This window comes from Gopherus flavomarginatus, chromosome 1 (assembly GCF_025201925.1).
Source record: "Gopherus flavomarginatus isolate rGopFla2 chromosome 1, rGopFla2.mat.asm, whole genome shotgun sequence".
NCBI lineage: Eukaryota > Metazoa > Chordata > Testudines > Testudinidae > Gopherus > Gopherus flavomarginatus.
Genome location: NC_066617.1, coordinates 217,268,962 through 217,283,541, shown reverse-complemented (window position 1 = coordinate 217,283,541; position 14,580 = coordinate 217,268,962). Strand labels below are relative to the sequence as shown.

General features: G+C 40.0%; 1 protein-coding gene across 1 annotated transcript in view; it reads right to left on the bottom strand.

Annotated features, from left to right (window-relative positions):
• Nucleotides 1-14,580, bottom strand: part of CFAP47 (cilia and flagella associated protein 47) — a 680,893-nt gene that overhangs the window by 20,919 nt on the left and 645,394 nt on the right. The window contains exons 61-62 of the mRNA XM_050936444.1: nucleotides 12,759-12,930; nucleotides 6,935-7,096 (exon numbers count right to left, since the gene is read on the bottom strand). Of these exons, the coding sequence (XP_050792401.1) occupies nucleotides 6,935-7,096; nucleotides 12,759-12,930 (334 nt within the window). The remainder of the gene's footprint in view (nucleotides 1-6,934; nucleotides 7,097-12,758; nucleotides 12,931-14,580) is intronic.

The following is a 14,580-nucleotide window of genomic DNA, read 5'->3' as shown; positions in this document are numbered from 1 at the left end:
AATGACTCACCCTGGGAGCGAGTTACCAGTGACCCAGGGCTGGGGCGGAAGAAGGGCGCGGGTTGGGGTGAGGCGAGAGCTTAGGGCTGGGGTGGTGGGGGGGGGGAGAGCCCAGGGCTGGGGCGGCAGGGGATGCATGGGTTTTCATTTCCAGGAACAACTTTGACTTGCACATCTAGCTTTTAAAAAGAAAATCTTTCATTCATAATTCAGCTACTTAATATTTTATGGTGGATCCTTCCTCTGTGGATATGTCCCACATTTCCTGGGTAAATGGTATGCTCCATGTTAAGGAATCTATGTAGAATTTATGTGGGGCTATGTTATGCTGCTGTTTAAGAATAGTTCTCCTTTCATGAGAAGATTTGTGAATGATTTTCTTGGTAATGAACATAGTGTTTTTCTTCTAATAAGTTCTAAAGAAGCAAATAGTTGTTGATTTTATAGTACCCAAAACTGTGCCAAGCAACTAACATAGGACATGAAAAGACACAATCCTTTCCCTCAAAAGCCTACAATATAATTAATAAACAACTTTAACATAGCTACTATGTTAAATATTTTAAGATGGGACTCGCCCAGCAGCTCTGTTATTATGAAACGTACCCATTTCCCAGGCCAGCAGAAACTAAGGACTGGTCTACGCTACACAGTTAGGTTGACATAAGGCAGCTTGTCTCGACCTAATTATGTCAGTGTCTAAACTACAGTCTTCCTCCTGCTGATGTAAGTGCCCTGCTACACCGACATTACTCCACCTCCAAGAGAGGTTTAAGGCTTATGTTGGTGTAGTTAGGGCAATGCAGTGTCTGTGTAGACACTGCATTCCTTACGTCGGCTGTGAAATTGACAGGAAAGCCCAGCTGCCCCTTGCTCCTTTGGAGAGCTGGGCAGCTGGAACCTGCTTCTGGCTGAGAGCGGGGGCAAGAAGCCCGGGTGGCCTCCTCTCCACTCCCAGTATGAAACTGATAAGGTTGTCCCCACTTCCAGTGAGGTCCAGGCAGGTGGGGGGTGAGAAGCTACTGGTGGCTTCCCCCGCTCCCGGTGGTGAACAGGGAGTGGAGGGGAGGCAGCCCCCCACTGGGAGCCTGTGGAGCAGCTGGGCTCCTGGCAGGGAGCTATCAGTGGAGCTAAGAGATCAGGCCTTCTGCTCCCCACACTGCCCCTAACCACCGAGCCAGCGAGGGTAGTGTGGACATGCAGAACTGCAATGATTACCGCAGTGGCTGTAAGTTGACCTAATATAGGTTGACTTACATTTCTAGAGTAGACATACCCTAAAAGTGTCATGGTATATTTCCCCAATCTGAACCTTAGAGTCCAAAAGTTGGGGTACCAGCATGAATTCCTCTAAGCTTAATTACCAGCTTAGATCTGATAATGCCACCAATCAGGACTTGGAGTGCCTGATACACTCTGGTCCCCCCAAAACCTTCCCTGGGGACCCCCGACCCAAATTCCTTGAGTCTTACACAAAGAGGAATAAACCATTCCCCACTCCTTTTCCTTTCTTCCTCCAAGATCTTTCCCTCCCTGGGTACACTAGGAGATCACTGTGATTCAAACTCCTTGAATCACAATACAGAGAAATTAGGGCTTTTTTTCCCCCTTCTCTCTCCTTCCTTCTCTCACCAATTCCCTGGTAAGTACAGACTCAATTCTCTTGAGCCTCAACAAGGAGAAAAAAATCAAACAGATCTTAAAAAGCAAAACTTTTAATAAAAAGGAAGAAAAAAAGTAAAAGTTGCTTCTGTAATTTAGATGGTAAAAGTTACAGGGTCTTTCAGCTTATAGACACTAGAAAGAAGCCCCTCCCCCAGCAAAATACAATTTAAAATACTTCCAGCAAACTACACATTTGCAAATACAGAAAAGAATTAAAAGACTATAACTGCCTGTTCTACTTAATACTCACTATTCTGAATATATAAGAGACTGTAGCAGGGAAATTGGCAAGAAACCTGGTTGCACATCTAGTTCCTTTCAGGACCCAGAGAGAATAAAGCAAAACCCAAAAACACAAACAAAGGCTTCCCTCCACCGAGATTTGAAAGTATCTTGTTTCCTGATTGGTCCTTTGGTCAGGTGTCCGGTTCACTGTTTGTTAACCTTTTACAGGTAAAAGAGACATTAACCCTTAACTATCTGTTTATGACAAAGAGGCAGTACATTTATATCTCCAAGAGCCTCTGTGCCTAAGCCAAGAGTGGCACACACAGACTTGGTCAGATAAGATCCTTACTATATGGTGTTTTCAGGAGAGGCACATGCATGAAATAAATCTTAATGTAGATTTCTATGCCAGGTCAGAGCCCATTATGAACGAATGTAAATGTATCTTCTAGCCTTTGAGTTTTATAATTACCATCACAAGCTACAGTAATCGAGGTTAGATATTAATGACCAAGCCAATGTTAACACTCTTCTTAATGAATATGAAATAGCAACTAGAAAATAAATCCATGGTACCAGCAAGAGTGAGATGCAGTTTTTATTTTGTATTTCCACCTTTTGGTTTAATCCTTAGATTATTCTGTAAGTAGCAGTTTATGCTAATTTGTATTCAAATCGTTCTTGATGTTGGCTATTGCTAAACATAGATGTTCAATGAATTCTAGAAATCTATGTTCTCAATACTAAAAAACAAGAGATTCTTCTGATGTCTATAAAAATCCTTTTTAGGCCCACCATATTTGTTTTACAGCCCTGAATGTATAACATAGTCTTCATTATATTATGGCCTTTGCAAAATATCCATGAAATTTAGACTAGTCTTCCTTAAACCTGTCAGTAAGGTAACTCTTTGTCATTTCAGTTTAGGAGAAGTATTCCATATTGATTGCTGCCCTTTGATATACAGCAGGTTTCTCCTCATAATTTACAGGGGCTGAAAGCTGTGTTTGAAAACCCAAGTCTTTAGGGAAAGTCATAGGAGCTTTGATCCAAATATACTTTTTTTTTTCCTAGTAAGTGAAGAGTAACTGATGGTACTTATTTAAAAATATTTAATGCTACAGGAAAATAATGCTTGCAATTTGTGAATGCTAGGTATAGTTTCAACAACAGCTGAAATACTGGAAGTAAAGCTCATAAAGACATTGTTGCTGATGAGCACTCTGAACAGAGGTCTAATACACTACCAAATTCACATTTTTAAGCAGCTTTACTAGCTATTATAAAATTCTACAAAGCTAAGTTTTATTTGGAAAGCACAAGTTAGATGATGGGTATTTTTCAACAAAATGATGACATATAGAGAATAATAGGGTCTCCATCATTTATCATAATTGATTACATTTTGTACCTGTCTGAAAGCAACTTAGGTTTAATCAATCACTCTAAGGCATGTGCCTTAGACACCAGAAGAGATTTTAACTTCACTGATGACCCTGCATCCTTGGAAATACAGAATCTTTAAAACTCCCAAAGCAGAGTGACAAAAGCCTGGTTACATGATGAAATACTTGAGTCAGGGGAGGAAAGGACTTTGGTGCCTCCATGTTATGAAAACAAAAGCAGATCTGGGATTTTTCACACCTTCTTTAAGGTAAGATTTACTTTTTATTTTTCATTGTAAGGATAGATAGATATGCAAACTGGTGAGTTACTTCCCCCTGTTCCAACTCCTTTATGAACTTACATCTTAAATGTTAAACACCAAACACGACATTACTAAAAACTATGATTATAAACCCTTTTTGGTGACCCTGCTTTAAATGTTCCAATATCAATATTTATATTATGTCAACTACAGCTTCAAGAAAAATTAAGAGCTCAGTCACTATTTGTACTTTATAATTGCACTACATGAAAAATACCAAGTTAAAATATTCTAATTACATCTCTGGATTGCTAAGAAAATTTAATAGAATTGGCATGAAGTAGTTTGAGTGACATCAAAATCCAGAACTCATTTGTGTGTGTGTGTGTAGATATAGATATACACACATATACACACACACACACAACATTTAATAAATGAATTTGCTTTCAGCATACATAATTAAATAATTCTGGCATGCTGCTAATTCTAGTGAAATACCGCAGTAAAGTCAGAAATATTTTTTCAAAGCTGACAGTGTAAAACAGGCTTCATTTTTCTCTTCAGAGGTCTGGAAAGCATAGAAAAATGTATAGTTTTTAAAATTAGAAACAAATGACAGACTCAAACATAGAGCCAAAATGTCCCATGTACCATTCTTTAGGCAGCATTGAAATTAACCTTGGATAGCCCTTTGTGACCAAGAAACTCCTTTATAACAAACTAACTCTGCATAACAGGGGTGGGTGAACTGATAGGTGAAGTAAGAACCATCTTGAGCCCATAATCACACAAAGCTCTGAGAATTAGATTGATATAGCTAACTCTACCACATCCAGTCCTGGCCTACTTTCCTACTCATTAAGGAATCCTTTCCCAGTAGAGCTGGTAGAACATTTTTTTGCTGGAATGATTTTGTGTCAAAAAATGCCCTTTTTGTAAAACCAAGATTTTCTGTGAGAAAATTTCAGTATTGCTGAAAAATTTGGATTTTCCATCAGGAAAATTGGAATGTTGGTTCCCAGGCTGTCTGAAAGTGACAGAAGCTTTCCTGAAGTGCTGCTGAAGCAGAAAGCCCTGGCACTCAACCTCCCCACCTCTCCTGCAGCTCCAGGAGCCACAGAGGCAGAGTCTAATGCCATTTGAATTGCTCTGAGAACGTGGACCCACATCTTCCAGGATCTGCAACAGCAGGGCAAAGCCTGCAATGTCAGGAGTTCTAGTTTCCTTACTGTGGAACCAGGGTCTCTTGTTCCAGGGCAGCCCTACTATGTGGACTGCCCCAGCCTGGGATCTGACGGTTTCCAGACTCCCAGGCCAGCTGACTCCTAGGACTGCCCACTCAGCAGTCACGAAATTTTGAAAAAACTCATCATGTTGTGATTCAGAACAAAATGAACCAGAAATCTGACATTTCAGCCAGCTCAATCTCCTAGTTTTACCCTAAATTCAACTCTACCTCTTTTCCACAGTTGGAAAATCACTTATATACTTCAATACTAACTGAACATATACACACTTATCTTTGGGAGATATTGCGTGGGATTTTCTTCTTTTAAGAAGTGTATATATTTGAGCCCAAACAAGTTGAACAGATCCACTTAAATTCTGAATTTATTGCCTTGTGGTAGTCAGATTTATCCTCCCTTCCTCATACTGAGTAGTGCCTTATTCCATCAGTAGCCCTATTTTCTTCGATGTACAATGTGATTCCCTTACTCATGATGAGTAGTATCTTACTACATGAGTAATTCCACTGAACACTGTGGTACTACTTATGTAGTAAGGTACTAGTCAGTGTTAGTAAGGGTGGTAAAATCTGGTCCTATGAGAAGCTTTTTTATTTTAAAAAGATACTAGAAATATTTACTGCATGGGCTGGGGCTAGCAAATCCTAATCTAGGCAAAAAAACTCTAATTAAATCACTGGGTGATTTCCTCTGTTAAGGTCTGAAAGATTCTCAAACAAAACTTTTAATTCCTTTTTTTATATGTTTTTTAACCCGTCATTTGAGTTATACAAGCATTAAATTACATCTGATATTGAATAAGAAGGTTGCTATAATCTAAATTTTAGTTGGACACTATTTTTTATTCCTAAATTATAAACTTCTTTTTTTTCCAACACCTACCCACAAAAGAAAAAAAACAAAACAAAACCAACTCCCCTTCCCCAAGCTAGAGGTTTTCAAAGCAATTTTTGACATAGCTTGCAGTACAGTACTGGGAACATTCACTGAATATGAGTGAGTGGGGGCAGGTATTCTTTTCCATTTTAAACAAGGTTATAGTTTCTCTGACAGGGAAAGAGCCTGTATTGCATCATAGCACCTTCATTTGTATAACTGTAATGATTCAGACTTTATTATACCTTTTTCAAGAACATTAGGTCTCTTCACTCGTATCATACACCTACCAGCAGATTATAACATTGCCAGAGCAATTGCTTCGCTTTTGTTCCCAAAACAACCTATTCCACTGTAGCTGATAACTTGAGCATTGTGATAGGAGGCTTTTCCAGTGTTTTGAGGAATCATCACCACTGACAGCCATCTAAAAGCTGGAACAACTGTCCATCACAGATATACTGCTCTTGGAAGTAAGCTCTTTAAAAAAAAAAAATCAATAAGGGCCAAGGACATCTTTTTATTTTGGGGATGTTACAATGACAAATTTGTTATGTATGTTAACTATCCACTTATCTGCCAGTGTTCTGAATACACTTACTAGACATGCAATAAAAAAACATATTAAAAAGGGAAAAATAGATTTAAATTGTAAGCCTCATACTTTTGCTTCAAGCTCATCTTTTCCCAATAGTTTTAAATTATTCATAGGGGAACCATATAGTTGTCCGTTATCAGATTAGAAAGTATATTAGAAGCGGGCTATTGACAGTTTACATAACTAAACCAATAGGAACACAAACAGTGCAACTTGAGGGAAATAATACAGCTTTTTAAAACAGCCTCATCTTAGTAAAAATATTTGGTCACAGTTCCATCATTATTCTGTAATGTAAATGCCTTAGTCGTGTATCATGCACATTTCCCCCCCATGCATTCTAATGCACACAAGCATTTTAGGGCCAAACCCTGGAGAAATCCTAACTCATGGAACAAGCCCACACATGCTTATCCTTCACGGTCAGTAGCCTACCTCAGGGTTGCAGAATGTGTCTACTTCCACTGTCACACGTTCAGGACAGCGCTTGTGTACTGCATCACTTGCATACAGGGGAACTGGAAGTAATGAATGGTGACTTATGTCACAAGATCGACCCGCTTCACCCTGCTCCTCTTGCCCAAACCCATCCTGTCTAATGTATTTCTCTTCTGAGCATGAATCCAATCCTCAAAACATGGATATATGCTTTATCTTTGAGAGCATTACCTTGTCTGACTTGTAAGCCTAAAGCCAATCACTGATTCTTTGTTTAAGCCGGCTGCTTCAATATTGATGACATCGTCTACTTCTGGCTCAGTCGCAAGTAACAGTATTGGAAACTTCCAGACACCACCTGTAGTGCACCGTACCACCAATGTTGCTGAATTCCTTCAAAATTAAGTTAAAAATATCATTACAAGGAAGGCATAATGAAATATAACGTCAATAAATCCTTGTCCAAAGTAAGCCTGTGTTTCTGCAAAACTGCAGTGCATCATAATGAAAATACAGTTGGCTCTAAATTGGAATGTCAAATTTTTACACTGTATACCATATTATCACTCTTACTTTGGAATGGAATGTCAACTAAACAGCTCATCTTGTTTGCTGTACATTAGTTTTACTAAGAAATGACCTAATGCAGAGGCAAAACAATTGGTGCGGCTATGAGGCCTGATTCTTTTATTTACATGGTGTGACTCTATAAATTGCAATGGAGTTACTCCAGATTTACACTGGTGTAGAAAGAATATGGGCCCCAATCCATAGATGGACTATAAATGCGGAGTCACAATACTGAGTGTTAGAATGCTTAACTTTTGGGTGCTTAGCCAGCCAGTGGAATCTTCAAACCCTGAGCTAGGTACCGAGGCTCCCTACAGTGGCCAGCTACAACAGTGAAATTGGTGCAGTCCCATCAGAACCTACAAGATGTTGGGGACCCAACCAGATGGAGCACGGCATTTCACCTGGAACACAGGTTCACAATGGCATTCATTCACATTTGGTGTTTGTGCCCCTCCGTCAGATGAAAGTGTGACTGGGCTAAATTTGAGTGAGTGACATTGCAAGTTGGCACACGAGGTTGCAGCATGACTCAGGTTTGGCCCGGCCACCCTGCCTTCATGATAGGCACCAGGTTACAATACCACTCATTGCTCTAAATTGGTCTGTGCTGTGTGAATATGGGAAAAGGTGATGGAGCAAATGGAGCTGCTGGACGGCTGAGATTGAGAGGAACCGCCCTTATCCAGGACCAGGATGCTGAGCTGGGGGAATGAGGGTGTTTGATAAGTGGCCAGGAAGGTCCTGAGGCAGGGGGTGAGGGGCTGGGTCTGAGCTGTTGGTGGGCTATGGGGTGAGCAGGGAATGTTGAGGTCTATGGACTCTGAGGGGTTCGGGCAAATGGGGGATGTTGAGGAGTGGAGGGGTGAGTTGTGGGGACTGAGGCAGGAATAGAATATGTTAGTGTTTGGTCAGGATTCTGGGGTGAGTGGGGGATGTTTGGGGCTGTGGCCAGTGAGGCTGAGCTGTTGCGAGCTGTGATGAGTGGGATGTATGTCAGGGCTGCTGGTGTGAATGTGGGGGCTGGAAGGATAAGAGAGGCTGGTGGAAGGTGGTTGGGGTATATGTGGGAAACGAGGGGCAATCCAGGGGAATGTGTGGGGTGGGGCATGTATGGGGTGGTGCTTTGCTGAGCAGCCTCTGATCAGAATTAATCTCTTTTCTCTGTTAGAATGTGTTTCTCTCATGTACTGGTGCACTTTAGCTCCTAAGCAACATTTTGACAATATAGAACCATTATCAACCTTGTCTGATCAGCCAGTAAAACTGGGTTTCTGGAGTTGCCCAAAAGTAGCTGGAGCATACCAGTAAATCTTTCCTCATATGTGGAAGTATCGAACCCTATCCAAATAGAATTAGAGAGAGCGAGCGAGAGCGAGCGAGAGTGTGTGTGTGTGTGTGTGTATGTGTGTGTTAGCAGTACTTGAGAGATGTTACAGATATGAGTGAGGGCTTGCTTTTTATCTAGGACAGGTAACATTCCTATGATATGAAAGTAGACATACCATAACTGCCTGACTTAGATAGTTATGGTAACATGAACTAGATACCATGATCTATGAAAAGTGCTGAGGATGTATTTGTTTCAATAGTGTTGGGGGTGAGGGGTTGTTTGTTTTAAATTGCATGGCTGTATGGATCCTTGTGTTTGGTGTCTGTGACACAGAGCCCACGATTTATACATTCACAGAGTCTAAGGCCAGAAGGAGCCACTGTGATCAGCCAGTCTGTCCTCTTGTGTAACACATGGCACAGAACTTCCCCCAAATAAATCCTAGATCATATCTCTTAGAAAAACATCCTATCCAGTTTTCCAAAGTGCCCTGTATATTTGTGACAACACTTGTTTGCATTTGGTGCCCAGCCTTATGATTTGTGAATGTAAAGCAAATGCTGTTTGTGCTCAAATTGCAAGTTTTCCCAAGGGCAAAATTGTGGGTTGAGATATAAAGATTTGGGGCTTGATTCCCAATTGCATTACTCCTCTTTTACAGCAGTGTAACTCCATTAATTTAGTTCCAGTAGAGTTGCACCAGCTTTACATTGGAGTGATGACTCAAGCCCTTGGGCTTTTTGACTAACTGCACATTGCTTTGATGTACTTTTCTACTTAGTTTAAAGTTTGACATATAAAAGCTGTTGCCCATGTTTTATGTTGATATAATGTTTGTATTTATTACTAATTTGTGCAGTCTCATAATTGCTGTTGAACACATTTTCAGATAACAGTTATTGGTAAAATGTTAGGGTTTGAATATGGGGGCTCTATCTTATGGTGACATCACACACAAGATTGATTTTTGGAGACTAGACTAGCAGTTCTTTCAGCAGAAATTGAATGAGCAAGAAAAGTTGATACATCAGAAATAGCTGATATATTTGCAGACAAAATGATAGGAAAACAATGATTTTGGTAAAAAATTTTATAAATCCATAAATGCATTTTTTATATTTTTGGTGTGTAGATAGCCCGCATATTGTGTTCCTCTATTTATGGATAAGATGGATATATTCTGTTTTTCCAATATGGTAAATCTAAGCAACATTTTAGATTTTGCTGCAAAAATAGACTAGGGACCCCCTTCCTGATTCCAGAGTCCTCTGGGGCCTTGTTACATCACTGTCTCCTACACAGTGCATGGGCACAGAGATAAGTGCCTAAGAATGGGATCCACAAAAGGCAGCACACCAGTTGCGGAGCAACATAAGCTAGCCAATAGCAGATGCTGAGGAGAGGGATGTGTCCTTTGCCCTGTCCCTCTCAGGGACTTAGATGCCTAAGTCTGGGCTAGAGGAAGCGACCTATCTCCACTTAGTTCCCACAGCCGGGAACCCTCTCCCTGGAATCAGGTGCCTAAGCTTTCTTGCCAGGGCGACAACATTGCACCCCTAACTCCACACAAAATGACTGATCAGTGCGGGGAGCTGGAGGGAAAGAAGACATCTCCCTTATTATTAGTAGTGCAGCAGTTAGGGTATTTGCCCAGGATATGAGAGACCCCCCTTTGAATTCCTCTCTCTGCCTGATGAGATGCAATTTGAACCTGGGTTTCTCACGCCTCAGGTAAATGCCTGAACTACTGGATTATGGGAGATTCTGATGTGATTCTCCTATTGAAGCTGTTCCACTATTTATAAATAAGTACATATGCTTTGATCCAGAGATTGGCTCCATAGTCCAGTACTTAGGGCACTCACCTGAGAGGTGGGAAACCCATATTCAAAATCCCTTCTCCTCAAGCAGAGTGGAGAATTGAAATTGAGTCTCCCACATCCCAAGTGAATTCCCTAAATTCTAGGCTAAAGGTTACAAGGGAGGCTGTCCCCCCTCTCCCCTACTTAACTGTTTTGTGTGGCATTAGGCATGCTTTAAGAACGCCTAGAAGATTGGGCTCCACAAGCAAGGTAGGTGAAGGAGTACATATCCTCACCTGGTTAGTGGATTGTGACGGGACTTACACATGAGATAGATACCCATGCTGAAACATTATGGTCATGGCCAGAGGCAGAAACACGTGCTACAGAGACTTTTATAGCAAAAATGTAGACCCCTATAGGGTTAGGTGGCAGCTTAGCAGGGTTTTGAGGCTCTCATGGCAGCTACAATTTTGAATTTAGGCCCCATAACTCCCACTTTAGCGTCCCAAATTCTTTTGTAGATCTGGGCCATGGTTCATAGTGTGTTAAACTAATCTGTTAGACCAAATATTTGAGATTTGACTTGTGCTTCTGAAGAAACTAAGGATGTAATAGGTTTAACAGTTTGAGGTGGGTATCTTGTGTCTTGCTTTGCTGTACCTTGTCAGATGATGCAATAAATGCTATGGACATGAGCTGATACAGAAACTACTTTTTACCCCATCCTTTCTACACACTGTTTTGTGGGTCCCAGGTACATACAGATGCTAGAGGTAGAGGAACTTCTCAAATCTAAATGATATCGATGAGAAGGTTAAGTGTATTTTATATAATAAATGAAAAGTGGCTCTGCTCCTCTGTTAAATTTCCTTGGTCTCTGCTATATTTTGTTTATGGCTAGCCTAGCATGTGTCCTGAACTTATCAAACCATCTCTCCTGTTGACAAATAGGTTTTGTTCAAATCATATTTTAAAATGAGATATGTATGAAAAGAAAGATACTGTTAGTGACCTCAATCACTTATAGTTAAATTCAGTGGATGCATCATTTTTGTATTCAAGGGTAACTGAAGGTCATTTTTTTCATAAAGCCAAGGATAGAATTCTTATACCAACTATCCAGTCTAAAGGCTTTTCCAGAGTACTCCACCCTACATTAGGTTTGGCCACCAAAGAACCCATGGTTTCTTGGAATTCCCTTTATCATAGGGCTTCAGATTCACCCAGATTAAAACAAATTAGGACTGTCAATTAATCACAGTTAACTAATGTGATTAATTCAAAAATTGATTGCAATTTAAAAAATTAATTGTGATTAATAGCAGTTTTAATCACACTGTTAAACAATAATGAAGTACCAATTGAAATTTATTAAAATATTTTGGATGTTTTTCTTCATTTTCATATATATTGATTTCAATTACAACACAGAATACAAAGTGCACAATGTCACTTTCAGGCGACATTTTAAATAAGAAGTGGGCAGCATTATCTCCCACAAATGTAAACAAACTTGTTTGTCTGAGTGATTGGCTTAATAAGAAGTAGGACCAAGTGGATAAGATAGGCTCTAAAGTTTATGGTTTATTTTTGAATGCAGTTATTTTTTGTACAGAATTCTACATGTGTAAGTTCAACTTTCATGATAAAGAGACTGTACTATGGTACTTGTATTAGATGAACTGAAATACTATTTCTTTTGTTTCTTTTTACAGTGCAAATACTTGTAATAAAAATAAACATAAACTGAGCATCATACAATTTTGTATTCTGTGTGGTAATTGAAATCAATATATTTGAAAATATGGAAAACATCAAATATTTAAATAAATCATATTCTATTATTAACAGTGTGATTAATTGTGATTAATTTTTTTAATCGCTTGGCAGACCTAAAACAAATGTTAAAAAATAAATACACAAACACATAGGGACACTTTTCCAAGAGAGGCAGTCTCTCCTGGCTCCTGTGGATGGCATGAGACTTGGATTTTGATACTGCTATAAATTATTAGTTGATGTTGCTAGGGCTCTACCATTGCCAGTTCTCCACTCTCCTTAGTACAGTGATACACACATAACCAGAGTAACAACTTCACAGAACCTTCCCAACCCGCATCTAAGATGAACCACTGGCAGTTTTTAATATCAAAACATCACAATGGAAAAGGGCAAGTAAGCACACCCGAATTGTTTATTGTTAGAGGAAAAACAGAGAGAGGCAGAGCAGAGAGAGGGACATATGGGATGGAGTTGGAAAGACAAAGGAATATATTGCACCCACTACTGCCAATAAGTCTCAAAGCAGATAGATATGGATGCTGTAGAGGTTCAGTGTCAGACTTACCTCATTGGTTTGTTAGGTGCAAATACTATATTGAAAGTCAGTGTTATAATCCCGGACTCTGCATCCCGATCTTTTTGCACCAGATTTATAGCCACTGAAGACTCTAGCTGAGATTTAACTTTATTAGATTCATATTGAATTTCATACAGAAATTCATCGGTTGTAGAAAAACCTAAATGAAACAAGCACAGAAGATCAATTTGTGAATGTTCTAAATGCAAGCATTCTTCTTTCTAACAGGATTATAATTGTAAAGCTGTGTTTTTGGTACTGTGTATGACATATATCAATTAATAAACAGATAGGTATCTAAAAGTGGAGACCTTCTGGTTGAACAGGGAATTTCACTACTTTCCATTGGTGAGTGGAGAATCTCAGACAAAAAGAGAGAGGAGAAAAAAAGGAAAAATCAGTCAGGAGAAGCTTAATGCTTATACTTCTGCTCTGATGATCAGTGCTCTGGTTACCACTTTCACAGGCAAGAGAGGTATTTCTAATTAATGAGACAAAAGTAAGTTAGAAGAGCATCATGCTGTTTGCTGCTAATGCCACTAGGGTACTATCCAAAAATCCCTCATTTAGAACATCATTGTCAGTGCTGGTTGCCAACCAGAGAAGCAGTTGCTGTACTGAAAATAGTAAAGGTGTCACTCGCTGTCTTCTCTCAACCACTGTAGAATCTATGAAAAGGCCACGAAGCAATGTTGTAAGATTAACCATCTGAACATCTTGAAGCAAGTATTACAGCCGGTAAAAACAGCAGCCTGTCCTTACGAGAATCTACTGTGTACCCTGGGCTCTATTGAGGGGGAAAATAATTGAATAATAGGGAAGTATGTTGCTGATGCACTTAAATTAGAAGTATTAAGGGCCATGTTTCTGGGCTATCCTAGCAAAAAAGATGTGAATTATATTGGGAGTGGATTTTTATTTGGCTTTCAGATCCCATATGAAGGACAAAGAGACATGTGCAGGCAAAGAATTTAAGATCTCTATAGTTCAAAGAAAAATTCAGGAGGCAGTAGCAACCAAAAAGGCGCCTGGTCCCTTTGGGAGTTCACCAATGCTAGGCCTGTGCCTTTTGCCTCTGGCTTTGATTCCGGAAAAAAAAAAAAAAAGAAGAGTGAGTACAGAGAGTAGTACACCATGTGCCTTGCCCCTGCGGCCCCTCTATTAATAACAATATTGATCTTAATCTATGTTCAGTTTGATATTCCTCATTTGATACAGCAGCAGCCATGATAAAGAGATGTGGCCAAGGTGCACAGTTAGCAAAGTGTGACATTAAATCTACATTTCAGTCCATCCCAAGGATTTTAACTTGTTTCCAGTTTGAAGGTTACTACTGTTTGGATTGATATTTGCCAACAGGCTGTTCCATCTCTAGTTCAGCTTTTGAGAAGTTTAGTACAACGCTAGAATATTGGGCTGTGAAGAAAACAGGCTTACATAGTGGTTCATTCTCTTGATGACTTTCTCTTTGCAGGAAAGTTGGGAACAGGCAAATGTGCCCACCTCTTGGGTGCTTTTCAGAAGATGGGTGCACACTTGGGTGTCCCACTGGCCTCTGAAATGACAGAAGGGCCAACACACAAGTTGACATATTTGGGAACTGAGTTAGTCCAAATGCAAGGTTTATCACAGCTGCCCACAGAGAAGCTGGATAATGTGAGGGTGTTAATATGGGCAACATGGAGTGCTGGAAAGATTAAACTCAGGCTAGTGGGCATTCCTGGACTTGGCCATCACTAGGCATGCCAGGGTTTGCACAGACCTTGTTATTTACAATTGTAGGAGACATTGGGAAGAAGGTTGGGGTCCA